Below are 23,473 nucleotides of genomic sequence, written 5' to 3' on the forward strand. Positions count from 1 at the left end.
GCAGTGATCTGTATCACAAATGGTATTGATGTAACCGAATTCACTGCATTAAATTTGTTAGGTAGGATGCAAACAATCTGCTTCTTTTCTTTTGGTCAGCCCAGTGCCATGGTGATGGGTTTCTGCATGTGCCAGACTGAGAGATCCATCTAACGCATGGAAATTTCCCTTTGTCTGCAAATGGTGTCCCAGCCAGGACACTATTAAAGGAGTTCTTTATACCATGTTCTTCAGAACTCAAACAGTTTGTTGTAAATACTGTATCTGGAACCAACTTAACCACGATTCTTGATTTTCTTGCACCCAAAGCCAGGAGGATTTAAAGAAATATGAATAATTTAACCACAATGAACTTGTCATTGTAACTGAAGATATTGCATTATGAAAAATAAGCAGTGTTGAAACATGCTAATTAATAGTTCTGATGCTAAAATGGTGGAGATTTTCCAATGCACATTGCACCCTGTGGTTCTAGACTGTACTGCATCCCTGCTCAGTCAAGTGGATCTTCGTGCTCTTGCCCTCACTACCTCAGCTAAAGAGGGGAAATATATCAGACAGGATTCCCTTGTTCAGTATCCTTGCAGAGAAGAGCATGTATCTGGATGTCAGAGCTATGTGTCATTTAGGTGCTAAATACTTCTCTAGCTATGAATAACATCCTGAGAAAATTGTATGAACCTCAAAAATCTAGTTAACCGAACCCGTTCCTAGTCTAGTTCTAATATGAATTTGAATTTTTCAAAAGTTAAGCTGTCTCTATAATCTCATAGTAAAAAAAATCTCTGCTTTTCCCCTACCAACCTTGACCCACTTCCACATCCCAGGTTATAGCTGGAAGGCTGACAAAGAACAGCTGTTTATTTAACAAATGACAGTAAAATGATTGTTTTAAACCCCTCTAGCGATTCCCCATGCAAACTATTTATTATCAATATTAAACCTTGTAATAGAAAACAATAGTGGTGTAATGGATTGTCATGTCTGACAGATATAAAGAAAATCATTACCAATTCATTACTGGAGTGCCGCCCTGCTTCAGCTCAGGAGCCTCTCTGCTAATGCTCATCAGTACACAGGGTGCCAGTAAATCTCTTAAAGCCAATTACTGTATTTGCTGAATATCACCTCCTGATTATCACAACATTTCTATATCACACACAGTTGGTGTACAAGACACAGCTTTTTGTACCTTCTATCAACAAGTAGCAAACTAAAACTTTTCAGATTCATTTAGGTAGGCTTTCATGTTCTAAATATGCCTATGATGGATACAAGTGCTGGAATATGGAACATTTTCCTTTTTATGAACACAGTTTCAGCATCAGCCATTCCCAAGTCACATTGGGTACTGATCGAAGCTCCTTTTATGCTGACCCCACGTTGCACCTCAGTTGAAGCCTCAGGAGAGCAGTACCGGTAAACCACATTCACCATTTCCCACACTCCCATCTTAGCTGATAGAGTAAGTGGGCCCTACAGACCCAATGTCCTATGTTTAATTGCTTGTCAATGGGAATTACCTAGTCTCAGCTGGGTCAGCAGCAGAGGTGATTCAGTATCCTCAGGCCATGGTGGAGTGAAATTAACCAGTTATTCGATCACTAGCCAGTGCCCACCTCACTCACCTTTTATCAGAAGGTATGTCTGTGTGTGTGCGGGAGTGAAAGGAATAATTTTTGAAGTGTAGAAAAAATACTTTTAAATAATGTAAAGAAAAACACCACACAAATGGGCCAAGTCAATGAAAAGGCAGAACAATATTTTTTGCAGCACAAATCAAAACTCCATCACAAAAAAAGCATTCTGAGTCACTTGACCCACCACATTTAAAAGAGGCCCCTCTTCATCCAACTCCAGAGAGGGAGAACAGCTGAACAGCACATGCAAGAAAAGCACTCATGCTTTGTAGCACAGATATTTTTTTGACATGAATCTTGTCATCACACTGCAATGTTTGATAAGCCTGCCTTTCATTTTGTTTGCCAAACACTTCTTAGGGAGGGCACGGAGTGCTCCTTTGCTCCTTTAAACCCTTTGGGGAGAAAATCTGATGTACAAGACTCTGTGAACAAGTGTTCAGTGGCTGCAGGATGTATCTGACCAGGACAATGAGGTTACAGCAGTCTGAACAGAGAGGGAGTTGAGAACAGGCTTGAGGGAAAACGAAAGCAGTGTGTTTTGCATGTTCCCATGGCCTTCTGATCCCTGGTAGGAATCAAGGCAGCAGAACTGAAAAGATTCCCAGCTCCTTTCAAGGCACACAGAACTGTTTTTTCGCAACCAGCTCAATGTTTTAAACTCAAAACCAAAATGGAAATTAGTTGTAACATGGAGCATATTTATTAACATAGTACCATTCTCCATTTGGTACATTTCAGTGATTTGTCCCAGTGCACTTACGGACAATTGTAATGCAATTTTAAAAGCACAAGTAATATCATGACAATAGAAAATGCAACCGAAATGGCATTTTTTAAAAATCTATGGCAATTATTGATGAACACAAAGGGAGAAAAATTTATCAACGGGAGGATGTTTAATCTATTTAATCTGTTTTCAAGACCCATCTCGAGAATTTTCTTATCGTCCGTGCCTTCGGTCATCCTCCCTCCACCACCACCCTTTGCCCTCCACCCCTTTCTGATCCCAACCCGCAGCTCGGGTGCAAACCCTTCATTATCCAGTGCCTTGGGGGACGTCCTGCAGACGTGAAAGGCGCTATATAATTGTAATTTGTTGTTATTGTTGTTGTCTTACTCCCCTCTCTCTCCTCTTTCCCCCATTCACCTAGAATAGAATAGGAACCCGTCGAGACATTACGATATACAAGACCATGAGAGGTTTGAATTAAGGTCCTTGGTCCCATTTGATCTCATCCATCTTATTCTTCGGCTCCCCAGTGTTGGGAATTAGCTAAGACTCTGATTTGAACTCTAACCTTAGTTAGTGAAGCCAATGTCTTACTGTTAAGAACTGCAGGGCCCCCATTCTCAGAAAAGAAATGTAAAATCATTGCTCAATCGAGTCACGTACAAGCACAGATTCTCAGAGAATCAAAAGAGAACAAGCTACACACAAATAATACAATTCCTTGCATTCGGGATCCTTGTTAACAACACCAGTTTCCATCACAAAATTACACTGACAAATGATATTGAATCGAGTCTGCCGATGGTCTGAAAAAATTGTAAATGTGTGGTAATGTACAACCTGAACTGAAAGTAGAAAAGTTCCAAATGAGAAAGCAAATTAAATCTGGACTCCAAATAGACGTAGCACTGGGGACGACTTTCACAGGCTGTCTTCCCAATGCATCTCAAACATTTCCATACATACGGTTTTCAATGGGCATTTTGTTCACAAGTGTCACTGTGCTCTTTTGTAAAGTGCTGCCGATTGAAAACATTTTTTGTCCTCGGGCTTGAGAAGAAGCGTTGCCAGGGAAACTCAAGTTAGTAACGAGCCAGTGATTTGCCGAGAGCTGGCTGCACAGCGTGCCATTGTTGGCGACACATTTAATGCCCTCTCACAAGGAGGGCAAGCGAGAAAAACAAGGGCTGTGATTATTCCTGTGGGACTGAGCGCTATTTCAATAAAATGCAGGATGGAATATCCTGTGTGAGAGTGACAGAGGCAGAGCGAGAGAACAAGGGAAAGTATAGGCAGGAACTCAAAAATGTTTTTTCCCCTGTGACATGTAGTTGTTATCAATGAGGAGGACACGGATAGTTTTTCTATGTGTAAAAAAACATTTTGGCAAGATCTATTGCCCATACGCACCCTGTTTAGATTAGCTTCTGCGCTAGTAGATATGTGGCATTGGAAAGAGAACTTTTTGTTGCAGCAATACAGTATTTAGCTCCTTTTTTTGCCTGAAGGAGCAATATCATTGCCCAAGCTAAAGAGATCAAGACTGACAAGGGAAAAAAAGTGTTCACACACAATTATTGTTTCTGTATTAGAGGAGGGATTTACCTTGAGCAGAAATTTTTCCACAGTGTTTTTTTTACTGCAATAGTTTATTTCTGTTTGGCACATTTTGATATTGTTGTTGATGTTTTACCCTCACCCTTTTCTTGGTCTCCCCATGTCATTTAATAGAAGTTGACCTAAAGGCCACGCAAGCCATTTCCACACCTCTGCTAATGATGTCCTGTACTCATTCACTAGGAAATAGAGTTGCTGTAACATCCCCTCCAGGTGAAAAGGTGGTGGAATTTCAACCGGGCAGCACTGCCAATGGCTGAGTCTGGATGAAGGATCCTTATACCTCCATTTCAAGAGACAACTCACTACCACTGCTGCCTTTACCCATATTTGGGTTAAAAATGCAGCTTTCGCAACCTGGATTTGCAACTAGTGGCACATGAGTCTCAAGCATTCTTCCAATGGGTAGCGAGATGTGGTCATGGTGGAACCCAGTTCCTTCACGTTTAAGTAGTATTCCACAGGTCAGACTTAGACCTCCAGATACTCGCAGAAGTCACTATTTGCAGACCCAGATTGTGAGCACCCATTTTTATTATATTATTAGTATTAATGATCATAAAATAATCTTTGCATTTGATATAGCATCTTTTGGAAGAAGGCCTCAACGTGCTTCACAGGATTTACTGTGAAGTTTAGTGACTATATTTGCAGGTGAATGTGGCAGCACATTTGCGCACAGAAATGTCCCATAAAACAAACAGTTATCAAAGGAATGACCAACTTTAATTTGGGGATTGTTGGCCAGGCACCAGGAAAAACTTCCTTTTCTATTTGAGTAGTGCTGTGATATTTTTAATGTTCATCTGAACAGACAGATAAGGCCTGGGATTGTTTCCTTAGCTTGGGGTTGCATTTACAATCTGTTTTGTTGTTTCTTTCTCTCACCCTTACCCAAAATGTCGGTGATCATTGTTCCCCTTTGTCCCACACGACAGTGAGTGAGATGAATCTGACCACAAAGAAACTACTCCTCTCAGAAGCAGCAGTAGAAAATTACTTTCATTAGGCAAAAATTCTGTACATAGTGGAAAATGAAAGGAAACGTCACAATAAAAGAATGGGAAGAAAAGAAATGCTCACAAAACCATTTAGTTTACAATCAATGAAGTGGAAATCATTGGAGCATGATATTCTGTTTTCAAACAACTTTAAAAGATGGATTTCAAAGTCACAAGCTCGCCAGTCAATCTGAAGTATATATATATATATATATATGCTATACATGCGTTACAGAGTGTAAGTCACTGAATTGGTTAGGGGATTTAAGATTTGAAACTGCAATATACGACGACAAGATGAATCATGCGATTCTCAAAACAGTCTTCAGCTCGCAACTATACAGCATCCCGCACAGAAGTCACCACTGTCTGAGGCTGGACAAAGGCAGAGCGAAAGGCGGAGCATGGAGATGTTAAAGGAAGGGCACAGCAGGATCTTGGCACTCTGCGATTCATCCTGCCTCAGAATTAGAGGAGCGTTGTATTCATTTGAATTGCCACATAATCCAAAATGTCATGGACTGGCGGGGGGGGTGGGGGGTGCGTTATGTCTCTGCGCTCCCTGTTCTCTTTTACTCAACCCTATGATGCAATAGTGGGAGGAGGAATTCTACACAGAATCACTGCTCCCAGGCTACCAATGGCCAGAAAACATAGGGTAAAGAATAGGTGTCAGTGAGTGTGATCTCAGCCTTTAGACCATCTTAGACCGTTTGACACTTCAGATGAACACAGCGTCCTTATAATAAAACTGTAAGGGCTAGTGAGGGTCTGAGTTACCACCTTTTCGGTAGTCGTGGCAACCTTTTTTATAAAAAAACAAATGGCCATTGGAAGTTTTAAATGTTGCTCTGGCTCTATGTCTGTTAATGAGGGGTGACTGGTAAAGGCACTGCCAGTGTGGAACTGAACCTTACCGATGTGGAAGGTCCCATGCAATTGCGCCAGGAAGATAAAGGTTCAGCGAGGGTGCCTGCTCCCCGTTTTGCATGCATGGCCATGCACAAGATCCATTTCATTTGCCCATCCTCCTCCCTATCATTTCATAACCTGTCAATACTCAATGTGAGAGGGGTTGAAAAAGCACTCGTCAGGAAAAAAATCAGTCAGTCTCCTCCAGGAACCCCATATATGTCATGCCAATCCGGAGAAGCTCGTCTCCAACACAAGATCTGACCTGAGATCAGAGTTCTCATAGGTTACAATCATGTACATGGGGTTAGAAATAATAATAATCCTTGCATTTGATATAGCGCCTTATCACATCTTCGAGACATCTCCAAGCACTTCACAGAATATACTGTAAAGTGAATTGACTGTCTATTTTGTGGACAAAACACGTCAGCCAACTGCGCACAGCAGTGTCCCACAAACAACCGTGGATTGAAATAACCAATGTATTATTATTTTTTTTAAGGAATTATTACCCCCGGAAAAGCGATCACCTAATCGACTAACAACCGGGTTCCTACTTACTGCTAAGTAAACAGAGTAAGGAAACTTGCCCAACATTTAACCCTGCCAGGAAAACGAACCCAGGTCTCTCGCTTGCGACGCGAGTGCTCTAACCACTGAGCTACAGGACTACAGGCTTCCTTGGAGAAGACATACTTCACATTCCAAGGCATTATTGCCCACAAAATATAGTCAATCCACTTTACAATATGTTCTGTGAAGCACTTTGAGACTTCTTTACAATCCGATAAGGCACTATATCAAATGCAAGGATTATTGTTATCTTGAGGTTACACTACAGTATTCCTGCCGAGCTCTATTTCAACTCCACTGTTCAATCTCACACATGAAGAACGGCCATTAGAACAAAGTACTGGCGGGCGCCTTTAATGCTATGCAATAGTTGTTCCACAGGATCATAAACAGATGCTACGTTTTCCTGTGGTTGAGGCCGATGGGGCCTTTCAGCTTGCATCCATCTGCAAGCATGGATCATGGTTTTCAGGCAAATATTCAGACACCACTTCCCCTGACCCCCGCTGTCTAGATCCGTATTAAACGCGTAGTTACACAATCGAACAGCTATCAGTGGAAGGAAGACTTTTGTTTTCATTTTTCATCCTGTCTTCAACGAATCTTTCCACATAACTGTTAAATAGGGTGCTTTAAATCATTCTGACCTAGCAGCAGGCCAGTGCATTTAGATTTTTTCCCCATCTATTTTATTGTGTATTCTGGCCATGGGTTGTTTAGGAATAAAGTGAGTGACATCCTGTTGCACTGGGTTAAGTTGGGAGACCCAAAAATACTGCAATAACATCAATAGGAAGCCAGAAATACAGCAGCTGTTTAACAGCTCTTGCTTGTACCATTTATTCCACTGCTTTGTTCACTGTCTGTTGTTGTGGATTGGGTTCACAACAACCATGTACTCCACTCCTGACAGACATGTGCCAAGCAGGACTGCATGCTCCCAAATATGTCAATTGCTGGTATGTACAAAGAGCAGGCAGTAACAGACATGACCAGTGTCTGACCATGAAGCTGTCATTATAAAGCACCTAACACACGACAATCTTCACCGTCAGAATAATCTTAGAAGCGACATCGAGCACCTCAGTTGGTTGAAAGCACCATCGCTTCACCTGTAAGGGCCAGTTTTCAAAACACTCCAGACTGAGGGGGTAAAAGCTTCCTCTTACTGTTTGTAACAAAAACAGAGACCAAGGAGGGGTACGGTGTGTCCATATCCCTTTTCAGCTTATTAGAGGATAAGACTGTTTCTCTACAGTTGCAGCCCCTTAGGAGGAAGGGGGAAAGATGGCCCAGGAAGTTATTTGCACCAATTTACAGGCACAGATCTCATATTTTTGAATGTTGAAGGCAATGAAGGCCATTCATTCCCGGCCAACTGCATTCTCCACTATCAGCCCTTCACCCAAATGCAAGGTTCAAGCAACTTACTTCACATATCTCAGTGATGCAGGAACACATTCAGTCATTTGGGTTACAAGTGTAACAAAATCTTTCTGAAGGTCAGTCTATGCAGCCATTACCATAAATGATAACTGTTCTGTTCTTTTTAATATATATATATAATACAGGGTGACCAAAAAGTTGTGATAATTACCCTATTATCTAAACAAATATATCATCATTTCTTTACGATTTATTAGACATTGTAATGGCATTACGACTTTTTGGTCACCCTGTATATAAATGCTGAAGAACGTGAGAGGAAGTGTCACACAGATATGACTGGTTACATTTCTTACAGTGAACCAACAATAGAGGTACTGTTTTAACTATGTTTGCCTGATTGCAAAGGAATCATCAGGCCAAGCACTGCCACCTGCAGCCCTGTATCTCTGAGGTCAAGTCAACTTCCAGCTGTTGGCTATGAGAATGTGTGATGGAATTTCATTCGCTTGACAGAAATCCACATGGAAACAAACACAAGTGGCTTCAATTAGAAATGGATCAAAAATAAGTTGCTTTTTTTATAGATAAGACGAAAATACAATATAATTTGCATTTATGTAGTGCCTTCCATGTCCTTAATGTAAGATTACCTGATTAGAAAAAATGGGAGTTAGCAGAACAAGTACTGAGCTTTTCTTTACACAGTTGTTTCCAAACAACTGTTTTCAGTTTTACAGTTATAAATAACTGTTTCTGGTTGTTTATAATATAAAATACCTGCTCTTGCATTTGATGCAGCATGCAGACATGACAGCTAATCTGTGCTAGCAATGTCTCTCAATGAGATGATGAATGAAAATATATGAGGGTTTTGGGGTGTGGATTTGGATGAGGGAGAACATTGGCCAGAGACATTGCATTTTGCTTTGGTATTTTCTGTAAGAAAGTTCCCTTATTACTTGGGTATACAATTAAAATTATGTATTAAATTACCATTATGGCACGTAATTAAAATTAGGATAAAAAACTGAATCACAAGTGAAAATTAATCCACTCCATGTTCCTCAGAGTTAAACACAATGCTTTAGTACAATAATAATCCTGGTATTTAATATAGCACCTCATCGCAACTTCTGGAAGCTACACAGAATATACTGTAAAGTGAATTGACTGTATATTTTGTGGGCGAAACACGGCAGACAATTGCACGCAGCAGTGTCCCACAAAGAGTTGTGGATTGGGTGACCAAATTATTATTAATATATATTTTTCTTGAAGGGATTATCATCCCAGGAAAAGCTATCCGCCAATGGACTAACAACCGGGTTCCTAATTACTGCTGGATAAACAGAGGCATATGGAGTAAGGAAACTTGTCCAAAGTTTCGCCCTACCGGGAATTGAACCCAGGTGTACGTAAGCAACGCACGCACCACAGTTCAAAATGTATTTGTGGTTTTCAATGGCTTTGGCTAGCTGCAAAGAAGTCTAACTCTGTCAGCTTGCAATTGAATGTTAAGAAAGAAGTTAAAATTAGACTGATCTTTGAACATTGATATGGAAATTTTTTACAGTAACCAATTCAGAACATAAGTCAGTACAGGAAAGAATGACACCATTCATTGGGCCCATTCCTTCCGCAGACTGCGGGCCATTTTCCTGTGGATGCACTTTACCTAATTTATTGAATTTTTAGAAGGAAGTGAAATATCACAGCTAAAAATTCAGGATGTTATAACTGTGAAAACTCTGCATATTCCCTAGAAGCAATCCAAAAAACCTCAGGATATCATCACAAATAACCCTGTTCAGTCAGCTGCTGCATTCCACACATGGCATTTCCATAGACCCTGCAGCACTGGAAATACAGTGTTCCATAGAGAATTCAGTCCTCTCTCTCTCTCTCTCTCTCTCTCTCTCATATATATCCTTACAATCCTCAATCCTTTTCTTAACCAGATATTCATCTAGCTCTTGTTATTAAAAACAAATTAACCAACACAGCAGTAACTGCTTTGTGGTGCCTGATGCACATAGCGCTACACTGTGGGGGAAAAAAACAATTCTTCTAATCTCTTGTCTCACATGAGGCTTGGTAATCTTGTACATATGCCCTCCACATCTTAAAGTATTATGTCGTGTGTCAGCCTCACTCAGTGGTCGCACTCTCGCCTTTGATTCAGAAGCTTGTGGGTTCAAGCCCCATATTGGGACTTGAACTCACATAGTCTAAGATGACACTCCAATGCAGTGCTGGGAATGTGTTGCATTGTTGGAGATGCTCTCCTTCGAATTGTTTGTGATTTTATGCAATCTAGGTACACTGGCTACACACTGAGAACCACCAGTACACAAATGTACCAGGATACAGACATTTGGTCACTTTTAAACAAATAATAAAGGTTTTGTTATGTAGACTTTTTTTATTACACTGCAATGGTTGTATGTGCAGAAGAAAGAGGCAGTCTCAGTGTGCAGATGGTAAACCTAAAGTAAGAGGTAACTTGTGCAGACTTCTTTGACATTAACTAGAAATATCTCTCATGAATCAGTAGAGGTTTCTCCAGTCCTTGCATAAAATGCAGTTTTATACTACGATAGAGTGGATAATCGTTTTCAGCTGCTGTTGGAATTGTCTTTGAGACTGAATGAGCCTCTTCTTTGAGGAAGGGAGTGGGAGTGGGTAGGATTATAACATGGATCTGATTACAGCCAATTCTTAAAATGTTTCAACGCATACAAACCAGTGCTGAAGATACACATTCCAATAGAGATGTGCCACTGTAAAAAGCACCTTAGCAGAATCCAAATAAAGTTCATGTAACTGAGTCTTGTTTAAAATCCATAGCCTGCCCTCTAGAGTTTTCACAGCCTGTGCCTACCAAAAAGCAGTGGCAAAGGTGATTCAGCGATTATGTTAAAATTAATTCCAATTCTGTTTGTTTAATTACGCCTGTCAATACTGTCAGCATAGATTAAATCAGTCCTGAGCATTAAGAGGAACAGCTAAGTTCTGTATTCTTTTTGTTTAAAAAAGAGTGGGCAATTAGTTTAGAAAACTTTTACATCAATTTAGCTTGGCTTGTGAAAATGATTAATTGACAAAAAATACACTAAAAACGTTTAAATGGACAAAAACACAAATCTTGCAATCTTTCTACCCATCAGTCAATATTGCCATTGAACATTGCTGTCACCATCTAGAATGTGACTGAACAGACCTTCTTATACTCTAGATTTTCAGAAGGCATTTAATAAGGTTCCGCACAAGAGGTTAGCAAAAATGAAAGCGCATGGAAGTGGAGCTAATCTTGTAAAGTGGCTTGGAAATTGGTTGGGAGGCAGGAAAGAGAGAGTAGGGATAAAATGAAGCGGCCATTGTTCATGTGTGAGCCTTGGTAGTGAATTTCGGCAGAACACTGAACAACAACTTGCATTTATATACTCCTCAAGCAGGTAGCATACACTCACAAGTCAAGCCTGACTTCTCTCCACCTGGCTGCCACACACAGGTACAACTAGTGGAGGATGCTGAAGAGGGTGAAGGAACAGAAACCCTAGCTGATTTTTCCTTCCCTAACCCAAGGAAGGCTGGAGCAATTTAGGCTCCCATGTAGACCCAGCTGAGACCCAAACTTGGGACAGGCTGAGATTTGAGCTAATCAGCTTCTGGTACATAAACTGAAGCTCTGTCAACTACACAATCTGCCCCTAAAATATGCTTCAGAATTCACTTGTTGATTTTCTTTGTCTGGGGTATGGCTCCACCTGCATTACGCACCCCCAGATTCCTCAAAGTATCCACACCGAATGTTCAGATACTCATACATAGCTTCCAGCAGAAGATGGTGGATAGCGATCAGTACAAACCCTGGCTAATTTTCTCATCCCTAATCCATTCGTGCTGAGACTAATTGGCATCCCAAATACTGACCCAGCTAAAATCAATTGACTGCACAGCCCAAGGACTGAACTTGGGATCTTCCGGTCCATCTGGCTGAACTACCTACCTCACAGTGATCCGTGGGAAAAGTGCTTTGTAAACAGTAGTCAAACACTCATCAGTCGAAACAGTCGAGATTTATTTCATTCTATCATCAAATACACTCCAAGTGAATTGCACACTTATCTAATACACAGGACTGCAAGACTGCAAATGAATGAATCACTGATGTAGTTGCAAAAGGAGTTTTTCCATTACATATTTATAATTCCTTTGTTATTTTGCCTTCTTTCTACTCCAAAATACTAGAAACTCCTTATTAATATGACAGAAGACAAAATCAGCTAACTGAATTAACTCTACATTATTGTACAATAATTATACAACAGCTCGCTTTTCCTGATACAATCACAAGATATATAAGGATCTTGTAGTTCAATGTTGTAGCTCAGTGGTAAGAGCACGCGCCTCACAAGCGAGAAACCTGGGTTCGATTCCCGGCAGGGCAAAACCTTGGGAAAGTTTCCATACTCCACCCACCTAATAATAATCCCTCAAGAAAAGAAACAACAATAAATTGGTCACTTCAATCCATGATTGTTTGTAGGACACTGCTGTGCGCAATTGGCTGCCGCGTTTCACCCACATATATGTAGTCAATTCACTTTACAGTATTTTGTGAAGCACTTTGAGACGTCCAGAAGACGTGAAAAGCGCTATATCAAATGCAAGGATTATTATGATTATAAGATATTCATTATAAGCAAAGCACTAACAATTGTCATTACACAGAAGCAAAGGGGTGCCTATTGAAGCGTGATTGCTATTAAAATAAAGACAACATCCTGTAGTTGCAATAACCTTGCAATTATCCTGAAGCCCCTTTGCAATGATCTCCTTTGGGACTAGACATACTTCAGACAGCGCTCACAGGGTAAGACATCTCACAATGACTCATTACAATATTCTCAGGAGGGTCACTATGTGGTTGTTATAGCTGCTCAAAGAGGTTTCACTATACTGAATTCTAATGTTATCCAGAAATAACATCAATTAATGTCTCTTCCCTTATTTCCACGGCAAGCATTGTGACTCCATGTAGCGAATTGCTTAATATGGGCCAAGTGCTATTCTGCTCAACTCCGTAGGTTCAGCGGATTTGTATATCGGTACTTATAACTTTAAAGCAATTATTAAAAATGTAATTTCATTTTACTTTTGTAATGTAATTAGCATTTAAAATTGTATTAGTTATTTGTGGTTCATAGTCATTAAACTTACCAAATTAGCATTATGGAAACAGTTGGTAGCACTCTCGCCTCTGCATCAGACGATTGTGGGTTTCAAGCTTCACGTCAGAATTATAATCTCAGTCTATTCTAAATTCCAGTGCAGTGCTGTGGGTGGGCTGAATTGTAAGAAGTGCTATCTGATGAGAGGTTAAACCGAGGCCCTGTCTACCTGTTAATGTGGATATTAAAGATCCCTTGCACTATTCAAAAAGAGAAGGGAGTTTCTTCCAATGTCCTGACAACGATCCATCAGATTTTAAAAAATGGTCACTCCCTTCATGGCTGATGTGGGACATTGCAAATTGGCTGCTACACTCATCTACAAATACAGTCACTACACTTTAAAGTAAAAATCCTTCCCTTTGAGAAGTTTCGATGATTTGATGAAGTTTTATGAAACGCAAGGTCTGGAATGCACTGCCTGAAAGGCTGCTGGAAACAGATTCAATAACAACTTTCAAAAGGGAATTAGATAGGTACTTGAAAAGGAGAATTTGCAGGGGTATGTGGAGAGAGCCGGACTGATTGGGTAGCTCTTCCAAAGAGTTGGCACAGGCACGATGAGCCGAATGGCCTTCTGTGTGGTATTATTCCATGATTCTAAGGATTATTAAAATAGCACCGAACAACAAATTCACTGCAGGAACATACAGAGCAAAAAAAATTTTCACAGGGATATTTTGGGCTCACATTTCCTTCACGGTAACTGCACACATGGACAAGATTAGTAACATTATCAATCAACAAATACCAGTCTCAGTGGTTTTCTTCCCTTTGGACAGAGAATATGAAATTAAGATGTAAACTTTTCTTTCAACTCGTTTATACAAACCTTGTTTAGTTGATGAACGTGGGTAGAATCATACTTGATGTGATACCTTTCTCCCCCACCCCCACCAACCAGTGAAACAGTCTGTCAGTTTGTATATAGACAATGCTCACTTGAATGAGGTAGTGGAGGATAACTGGAGGATAACTATACCAGTAGAAGAGAAAAAAAGGAGTCAATGTCTTCAGTAGAGGGAAGCGAAGGGCAGAAATGTGAGGAAAAATAAAATGAATCTATTCTGAAACCAATCCCAGCATGAATATTTAAAATACTCCCCAACAACCCAGTCATTGTTGCAAACATTTCCAGACTGATTACCAAGTTATTCTCAGCAGCAGATGCGTCTGCTCTAGGACAGAGAAAAACATCCTTTCATGCAGGCATTAGTCTAATTTGAGCAATGATGGAGAGGACAATGCAACCAAAGCTGCTGCACTGCCCGCTGGAGTCTATCAACCAAACACTTGTTTCTTTCATAGAGTAAGCTTGACATCTTTTTAATTGCAGCCTTGTCCACAAAGTACAATCACTCCACTTTACAGTATTTCACGTGAAGCGCTTTGAGACATCCTCCGGACCCGAAAGGCACTGTACCAAATGTGAGAATTATTTTTATTTTATTGTCAATAGCTTGGACGTTGCCTGAAAAGTCCATATTACAAGATTTCAACCAGTTTGCATTTGCATCGACCTGGATAGAGTCAGGGAGTTCCAGAGATTCAGGACATAGTGGATGAAAGCATAACAATAATACTAACCCTTCCATTTGGTATAGCACCTTTCACATATGGACATCCCAAAGCGCTTCACAGGATATACTGTAAAGTGCAGTGACTGCGTCTTTTGTGGGCGAATAGTGATCCGGTGGGATGCTAATTATGAAATGTTTGCCTGCAGGGGGAAAAAAACTGATGATGCAATCTGAAACTTTAAGTGGAAAACCATCTGGTTTAACCTCAGAGTTTAAAATAATAACACAGCTGCCATTTGTTCTGGATCAGCCACTGACTGAGTGGCTGAACAGCATTTCCTGAATATTTTTTTTAAGGAAACAAATATGGAATCAGCATCAGTATTGAATGTGGCCTCAATATCTTAATCATTTGAATCTGTGCCTGAGGAAGCTTGTTTTAAGCTTTCTCTATGTATGCAACTGCAAAGAGATTAAGAGCATGGAAATCGGGGTAAGTGCAGACTGAAATGAACACATTCTCCACCATGATGGTTTGTGCATTTCGAGGGCCAGGAGATATATCATCTATGGACAGTAGGAGGCAAGGATTGAACCGTGGAGATAGATAAATGTTCTAAAGTTTTATTTAATTACACTTGAGGATCAGGGAGTATTTACACAATAAGTTTCTTCAGGTGATTGCGGAACTGGGGTGAGATCCAATGATGGGTTTCGCCTGGCCTGTGGAGAGGAGTATGGGCCAAATCAATTTCTCGGTCCGTGCTTTATGTTCTTGCACAGCAGAGTCCTGCCAACCAACGATAATCTTGAGATGTCATTACTGAAGTAAATTCAAAATTCAAAGCAATCTCGTCTTCAGTACAGTACTAACTGAATCTTTCTCAGGACCTCAGGGTATTAAATGCCTTACCACCCTCAATCTTCATTTTCTCTTATAATCAGTTTGCTATTAATGTCCAAGCGTGGCATAACTTAACCACTTAATTAATCTTGACATCTCACCCATTTTTTTTCCAGCAGTAATGTTATCCTGAACTCTGAACCCCTGTTCATCCATTTTAGGCATTCATGACAGAATACAAAATGACTTAATTTGGGCCACTTTAGGTTTTCAATTTGGTTCACACACTGACCATTAGCACACTGAATCACAAAGAGGATGCATAGTCCCTCCTAAATCCCCTCATCCCCCTGCACACAAACACTCACAGACACACAGCAAGCACTGGATCCCAGACTGTGTGTCTGAGCAAAGACGATTAAAGAGCATCACATAGGAAGCCTGGGAACAGCTTACCAGCCCACCCTTCTTAGTTGGGGATATGTGTAGCACAGAAAATGATTGACCTACATTGGAGCAAAGCAGATTTTGAAAAAATGTGCCGGGGCTGGGGAGAGGAAATAATGGAAAACACAATAAGAAAAAGGCTACTCATTTTCAATCATGCATGTAATTTATCCTTTCTCCTCCCTTCCCACATGGCACTGAAAAAATCAAAGTAAAAAAGGATCTGTTGGTTGTTATTCCTGCAATGAGTTACCAGTTTGAAGTTAAAACCTGCCACGCATATTACATTCAATAATGCAATTTGCTCCCATGAAATAGCTGGTCATAACAACAAATGCTCAATTTTATACAACATACAGCAATATGTCCACAATTTTCACAGTGATTAAAGTGGTTCCTGTAGAATCAGTAATTTTTAGAATAAAGCATTACTGATGGTTATACTTGTACAATTCCTCAGAGGAGAAAGCGGTGGGAATATACTTGGCCTTAATTAATTGAACATGAAAAATGTCAAGTTTAAAGAAGACAACACAAGACTGTGATCAGTATTTGTAACCCATAGTGAATACAAGTCAATTCTGACTGCCCTTACTGGTAGATAGTAATTTACTGTGTTTAAGTCAATTATAGTATATTAATACATTAAGTTCTATTATCCAACCTGACAAGATAATGGTTTCATACAGTCTAGAATTTGAGTTATGCTTTGCAGAACATTACACAAAAACTAACAAACCTATTTTATTCAATGGCTTTATATTCTGCTGGTAGTGAATGATTTTCTTTTTTTAAAAAAAAGCTGTAACCCTGAAGTGTCTCACAATGTGCATTTTAATGGTGATAAGCACAGGACTCACAGCCTCCATTTCGAAATGAATTATTTTCAGGATTGAATCCCATTACTGTGTGAGCTATTGTATTAAATCACAGACACTGCCTATCAGCAAGAGGCTGCATTGATTTATTGCGTCTTTGTGAAATGCTCATCAATTATCAAAAACACACTCACACTGGCTCAAACCCTGCTTCCTATCCACCTTGGTTTATTGAAGGATTTTCAGTACATGGCACAATACCTCAGAATGGATATCCTAACCAGCACTAGGATACAGGGTCTTCTCTTGCCAAACAAAGGTAACATAACAGTAAATCAGCTGCACCGTGAATCATAGTAAGTAGTTAACACTGCATTACAGTCTCAGAGATGGTTAAAAAATGTCTTCACAATACAAAAATTCACATGCAAACAGTACAGAATGCACCAATTCCTTATACAGGAGTTCCTGGGCTACAATACCTTTGCTTTCTTGGCTTCTCTCCTGATTTTCCTCAGCTGTAGTTTCCATGTCTGGCTTCATCCCATATGCAAAAAACAATGCTCAAATTTAACACTTGCTATTTTCTTATGTTGTTTTCTTCTTCCTCTTTACTCACACAGGACGTTGTATTGAGTTTCTCTGAACTGTTGGTAAATAACACTGTGCTTTCCGGCATGCAGAGGTCTTGTCAAATCCAATTTCACCCAACCTACTAGCCTGTAAAGATTCCTACCAGTGACTAGTTAGGCATACGTCATTGAGAATTCCAGTTAGAAAACAGCCTCTCTGAATTAAGATTCTGGTCGGATTCCTGTATGATTACAGTTTAAAAATACTGCACATTATGTCATTCGGTCCTTTTTTCTGAGTTGCTCTGAATGAATGGCAATAAAATCACGTCACCAGAGGATGGATTGATTATAAGAGTGTGTGTGTATATATGTGTGTGTGTGTGTGTATACGAGTGTATGTGTGTGTGTGCGCATGTGTGTGTAGCAATGAAAAGAACTCCAGCCACTCATGACACACACTAAAAAAATCCCACAATGTGCTCGTCTCTAGGGAGAATGCATGTCACCGCACAATGAAAAGAAGACTTTAGCCCAAGAGGCCACAATTAAACCGTGCTGTGTATTTTAACTTGCTTCCATATGTCCATCGCCTCCTTGCAGCATTTCCTGACAGACTACGTGCTCAATTACTGGGCTCTGCTGACAAATCAATCTTATCCTATACCATTTACACAGTTACTAATTGCTACTATAAAGTAGATTTGGTCCTTTTAACTTTTAAGCTATAGTGGCTTATGGACCACAATTTGTTTTCCTATTAACCGATACATAAAGTACATAGAGAATAACAGCTACTTGGGACTATGTTGGAAGTTTATAACTCAACAAGCATTCTGATGCCATGAAAATCGCAATTTCTAAAAAATATATACTTTTTTACAAGAATCTAGTAGATTGATCGCATACGTATCACAAGATATAAAGGGAGGTTCCGATGAAACTCTGGTGCCTCAGACCATCCTCCCATTACACCATAAAAGTGCTTTTTATATGTATAGTATATTTTGTGGAAGTAGGTGTATCTGAGAAGCTTCACAGATTGAATATCATCCCTAATTCCCCAATCTATTTAGCGATTTCCTTATTTACCATGTCATGACTTTTTAGATTTTTTTTTTAGCCCCCTTTCAATCTCCTCTGCTCCAGTGGAAAAAGCCCCAGCCTCTCTTTGTATGCATTTCATATCTATCTCAAGCACACTATCATCCCAGTAAATCTGTGTTGCGCCTTCTCCATCTCCATAAGATCTTCCCGTAATGGAAGCCCAAAAAATGAACACAATGTTTCACTTGCAGCTGAACCAGTGTCCAATGCAACTCCAAACAACATAACGTTTTTTATTTTTCATATTTTTGTATTCAATACTCCAGGTTATAAATCCCAGAACCCTACTTAACTTCTTGATAGAATTTTCACTACAATTAGTATTTGTGTATTTGAATCCCTAGAATCCCTAAAAGGACGTGGAGTCCTGTAGTTTAATGGTTAGAGCAATCGCCTCGCAAGTGAGAGGACCAGGGTTTGATTCCCAGGCAGGGCGAAATGTTGGGCATATTTCTTAACTCCACACGCCTCTGTTTGCCCGGTTGTTAGTCGATTGGCGGATTGCTTTTCCCTTCAAAAATAAATAAATCCCTTCATAAATAAATAATAATAATAATTTAGTCACTTAATCCATGATTGTTTGTGGGACACTGCTGCGCGCAATTGGCAGCCCTGTTTCGGCCTCAAATGATAATTAATTCACTTTACAGTATATTATGTGAAGTGCTTTGAGACGTCTAGAAGACAGAATAAGGCGTTGTATCAAATGCAAGGATTATTATTTACTATAATGCTCTGTTCCTCTACTCTGTTGAGTATTTCAACCTTGAATCTATGCTTCCACTCCATATTCTTCTTTCCAAAATATAGTACCTCACATTTATCAGCATGAAATTGCATCTATGATATATAAGACTATGTCTCCAATCGATCAAGCAACATGACTTTTTTGTCAAAATGACTTCTGAAATCATCCACAATTATTTTCACAATTTGTCAATCCATCCAATTTTTAAAAAATATATCTTTAGCAAACTTACAACCCGTCCTGGACCCACATCCAAACTACTGTAAAAAACAGTGGTTCCAGTAATCATCACTCAGAGTGCATAATTTCTTACAACTTGCCCGTCTGAGAAATATCTATAGATTTGTAATTTCTGCACTCTGTCCTTAAGCATTCTCCTATCCACTCTACTACTTAGTTTTAATACCGTAATCTTAATTTTTTATGTTAAACATGGAGTCAGCCTCAGCTCTGTGAGCACCAAGTCAGTAGCTCTGTTCAGAAAGACTGAATGATGTTTCCTCGAGTTTCAACTGCTTGCTTTATAATCACATCTGACGTAAAGTGGAGCAAACAAATGGTGAAATAGCCAGAAACGTAGGCAGAGAGCGCGGATCTTCAGGAAAGCACAGCCTCACTTGTCACCAATCATAACGTCAGTGCTGATAAATCTTGTATTTACACAGCATTGCAATACTGCAGTTATATTTGGTAAGTCACAGAGAAAAATCAACTTTAACTCCCTAAATGCAATACCATCCAAAGCCATTGGGACCATTGGAGATTATGAGAGACTGACCTACTCTATGCCAGACTTCTTGTGATGCTACTATGATGAGAGTAGCATCACAAGATATACCACATAACATAGGGCACAAAATTACACTACTTCATCGTAGCCCTTGCAATATCATAACCTTGTAATGAGGCAAGGTTGCCGGGGAAGCACTTGGGTGCTACAATTGGAAACAAATCTGTCAGATACAATTTGAAACAAATCTGTCATTATTCCTGCTCACAATGACCCTCCCCCAAAAAAGTATACACACGTAGAAACCTCTTGCCTGATTTTGAATATTGCTAAGCGTTGAATTAGAAAAATGTTTCAAACCTGGTTACCATGTTACCATGTGACTGCTCACACCAGACAGCAAAGAGAAAGTACAAATACAGACAATGCTGTTATAATGCAGTTCTCTACGTCTCTAAACTCATGTACGTGACTTTAACAGTGCTTCCTATGAATACTTTGGTTGCAGCAAGACAGCAGAACAAGAAGACAAAGGTTTAGAGTTGTAAAGGGTAATTTCAGGACAGATACCAGGACGTTTTTCTTTACACAGAGGGTAATAACAACTGGAAAAGGTGCCAGGAAAGTTAGAAGAGGACAGGACACTAGTGTCATTTAAATAGCAGCTTGATGGTGTAATGGGGGTTGGGGGGGGGTGGTAGGATGACACCTCTGGGAATACAACACAGAGCAACAACAACAAATTACATTTGTATAACACCTTTCACATCAGGAGGCCATCCCAAGGTGCTGGACAGCCAGGGATCCGCACACGAGTTGGTGGTTGGGATCAGGAAGGCTGGAGGGCAGGGAGGGCAGGGGTAGGAAGGTGACCAAAGCCACGGTCGAAGAGGAGGGTCTTGGGTTAGGTACTGAAGAAGGCAAAGGAGGGGGCGAGATGGAGGGCCTGTGGGATGGGATGGAGTTCCAGAGGGTGGGGGCAGAGAGGCTGAACGTCCACCCGCTATTGGTGGGGCGGGCGAGGTGGGAGACGTGAAGCAAGCCGGAGCCCGCTGAGCGGAGGGAGTGGACAGGCTGGTAGGGGGTTAGGAGGTCACAGAGGTAGGGAGGAGAAAGGTCATGGAGGGCTTTGAAAGTGATGACTAGAATCTTGAAATGTATCCTGAGTGATGGAGAGTTAATGGAATCGGGCGAAGATGGGGTGGTAGGGTCGAGGAGCCTGATGCGGGAGTGGACACGGGCCTCAGAGGTCTGGATGATCTGCAGCCTGTGGATGATCTTCTTGTGGATAAAGGATTAAGGGATATGGGGATAAGGCGGGTAGGTGGAGTTAGAATATATCAGCCATGATCTTATTGAATGGCGGAGCAGGCTCGAGGGGCCGAATGACCTACTCCTGCTCCTAATTCTTATGTTCTTATGAGGGAACAGTTGGCGAGGCCAACAAGCAGGGAGTTTGTGCAGTTGAGCCTGGATGTGATAATAATAATAATAATCCTTGCATTTGATGTAGCGCTTTTCACGTCTTCAAAGCGCTTCACAGAATATACTGTAAAGTGAATTGACTGTACATGTGTGGCCGAAACGTGGCAGCCAATTGTGCACAGCAGTGTCCCACAAACAGCCGTGGATTGAAGTGACCAATTTATTATTGTTTTTTTTCTTGAGGGATTATTATCAGGCGTGTGCAATAAAGAAACTTGGCCAAGGTTTCACCCTGCCGGGAATTGCTCCATTAGGAATGAACGAACCATCGGTTACAAATTTAAAAGGGAACCCCAACACTGCATTGAAGTGTCATCTTAGACTATGTGATTTTGAGTACCTTCATGGGACTTGTGCCCACTACTCTCATGATGAGAGTGCTGCCCCTGAGCTAGGCTGACACAGAATACTGCCTTGCTCTAATACAATTTAGACAGTTTATGCAACTGATAAATTCAATGATCATACCACACAGGGTCAGTTCAGTTCAGGGACAGCAATGGACATAGGTTTCAAAGCACAGTATCTTCTCATATTTGCAGTTGGAGAATCACACATGCCAACCTAAAGTATGCAAGAAAACACAAAACAAGAAAATACCAATGCCTTTTTCCACAGACCAAGCAAAACATGGACTCCACTCACTCACTCTCTCTACTTTCTGGGCAATTGGAACAAAATTATCTTAATGATTCCTTTTAGTAATCGGACACAAATTTCACTAAAAGTAGAAGAAAAAGTACGATAACAAGAGTGTTTCCTTCCTGAACTATGCATTGCTGAGCACTGCAGTACCTGAACTGCTAGCATGTGAATGCAATTTGCAGTGACGTTAAACCCAAACCATATCCCAGGGCTGCGCTGCAAAGGTTATGAGGCATTCCTAATTAGTAGTTTTCTTCCAGTTATAAGCATTACGATCACGTGCAAGGGAAGTGAGAGAGACAGCAATATTGAACTTCAACAGAAACAGGACGCCAAAAGCAATCACAAACACATGGCTCATTGGCTGAGACCTTGATCTGTTTCTGCATTCAGATGCGTAAACGAGGACAGTAACGATTTTCTGTGACACTATTTTCATGGAGCAATGGAGCTGCTTTTTCCGGCCGACTCAACTCATGAGAAAGCACTCATCTCTGGCTAGCCTGCCGGCCATGGGGCTTCATGGGTGAGTGATCGCTTCAGCTCTATTCAGCTCTGTTCTGAATAGATAATAGAAGACAGCAGCATAGCCTCACAGCAGAGTTCCTCCATTGTTTCCTCCTTCATCATCATTCGTATCTGAGCTGCGACATGTGGGAAAAGAGAGAGAAAACCTCTTTGGGTAACTGGAGTTCAAGTTACAAGTACGTAGCCTACGTGAGCACTTACTTGTATTCATAATCCTGAAAGCAGACACACAACAACAGCTCGGACAAGGAACTTAGTCTGTTGTTGCATTGCAGAAGCGTAAGGGGAGGGAAGGGGGGATTTGCAAATTTGAGTCATGGTCTGTGCTGTGTTAGCTCTTCTCAGTGGGAGCAGCAGTTGGGGTACTACAACTGATCTCAATAACTCTGAGTTACAAAAGGGAAAATCATTCAGGGTTCCCAGTCCTGAGGGGCTGATCGCTATGCAATGGCCTTTTGGATAATTGGACAGTGTGTGCGCCTGTGTAAATGGCAGATGGAGGTTAGTTCTAGGCTGGGGATGATTCTTCCTCTTTGTCTGACACATACACACAGAATCAAATAGCTGCCAACATTCACCGGGGTCCATCTTATCCTGATCACCAAAAAAACAATGGGGTTTCCCATTATAAAAACATAATGAAAAGATTGTTATTTTTACCCATCAGCGTGAGATAGACCTGCTGTCTAGGTTCACACATGAACAAATGCCACTTGTGCAAGTTAGCAGAGGTTAGCTGGTGCTCGTTGAATTATACACCACCAGCAGTCAGACCCCTCAGGAGAAGAGAGAAGAAAATTGGAACAAGAGAAGATAAACAAAAAAGACCCATCATTAAAAACCACTGGCAGTGTAGGCAGTCTTTATATTTCCCCCAAACCTCCCCTGAATGTTACTTGCTCAGGGCTACCCACCAATTAGCAGTGT

The 23,473-nt window shown here is 40.7% G+C and overlaps 1 protein-coding gene across 4 annotated transcripts in view; it reads right to left on the reverse strand.

Annotated features, from left to right (window-relative positions):
• The window catches only part of gpm6bb (glycoprotein M6Bb), an 86,594-nt gene that overhangs the window by 18,017 nt on the left and 45,104 nt on the right, over positions 1–23,473 (reverse strand). The window contains exon 2 of one of the 4 annotated variants that reach the window (XM_007891633.2): positions 17,214–17,268. The exons of 2 other annotated variants lie outside the window; for them this stretch is intronic. In XM_007891633.2, the coding sequence (XP_007889824.1) occupies positions 17,214–17,262 (49 nt within the window). In that variant the 5' untranslated portion in view covers positions 17,263–17,268. Of the gene's footprint in view, positions 1–17,213; positions 17,762–23,473 lie in introns of those variants that run through there. One more of the 4 variants, XM_007891632.2, reaches the window with a different exon arrangement.

This window comes from Callorhinchus milii, unplaced genomic scaffold, assembly GCF_018977255.1.
Source record: "Callorhinchus milii isolate IMCB2004 unplaced genomic scaffold, IMCB_Cmil_1.0 Scaffold4, whole genome shotgun sequence".
Lineage (NCBI taxonomy): Eukaryota > Metazoa > Chordata > Chondrichthyes > Chimaeriformes > Callorhinchidae > Callorhinchus > Callorhinchus milii.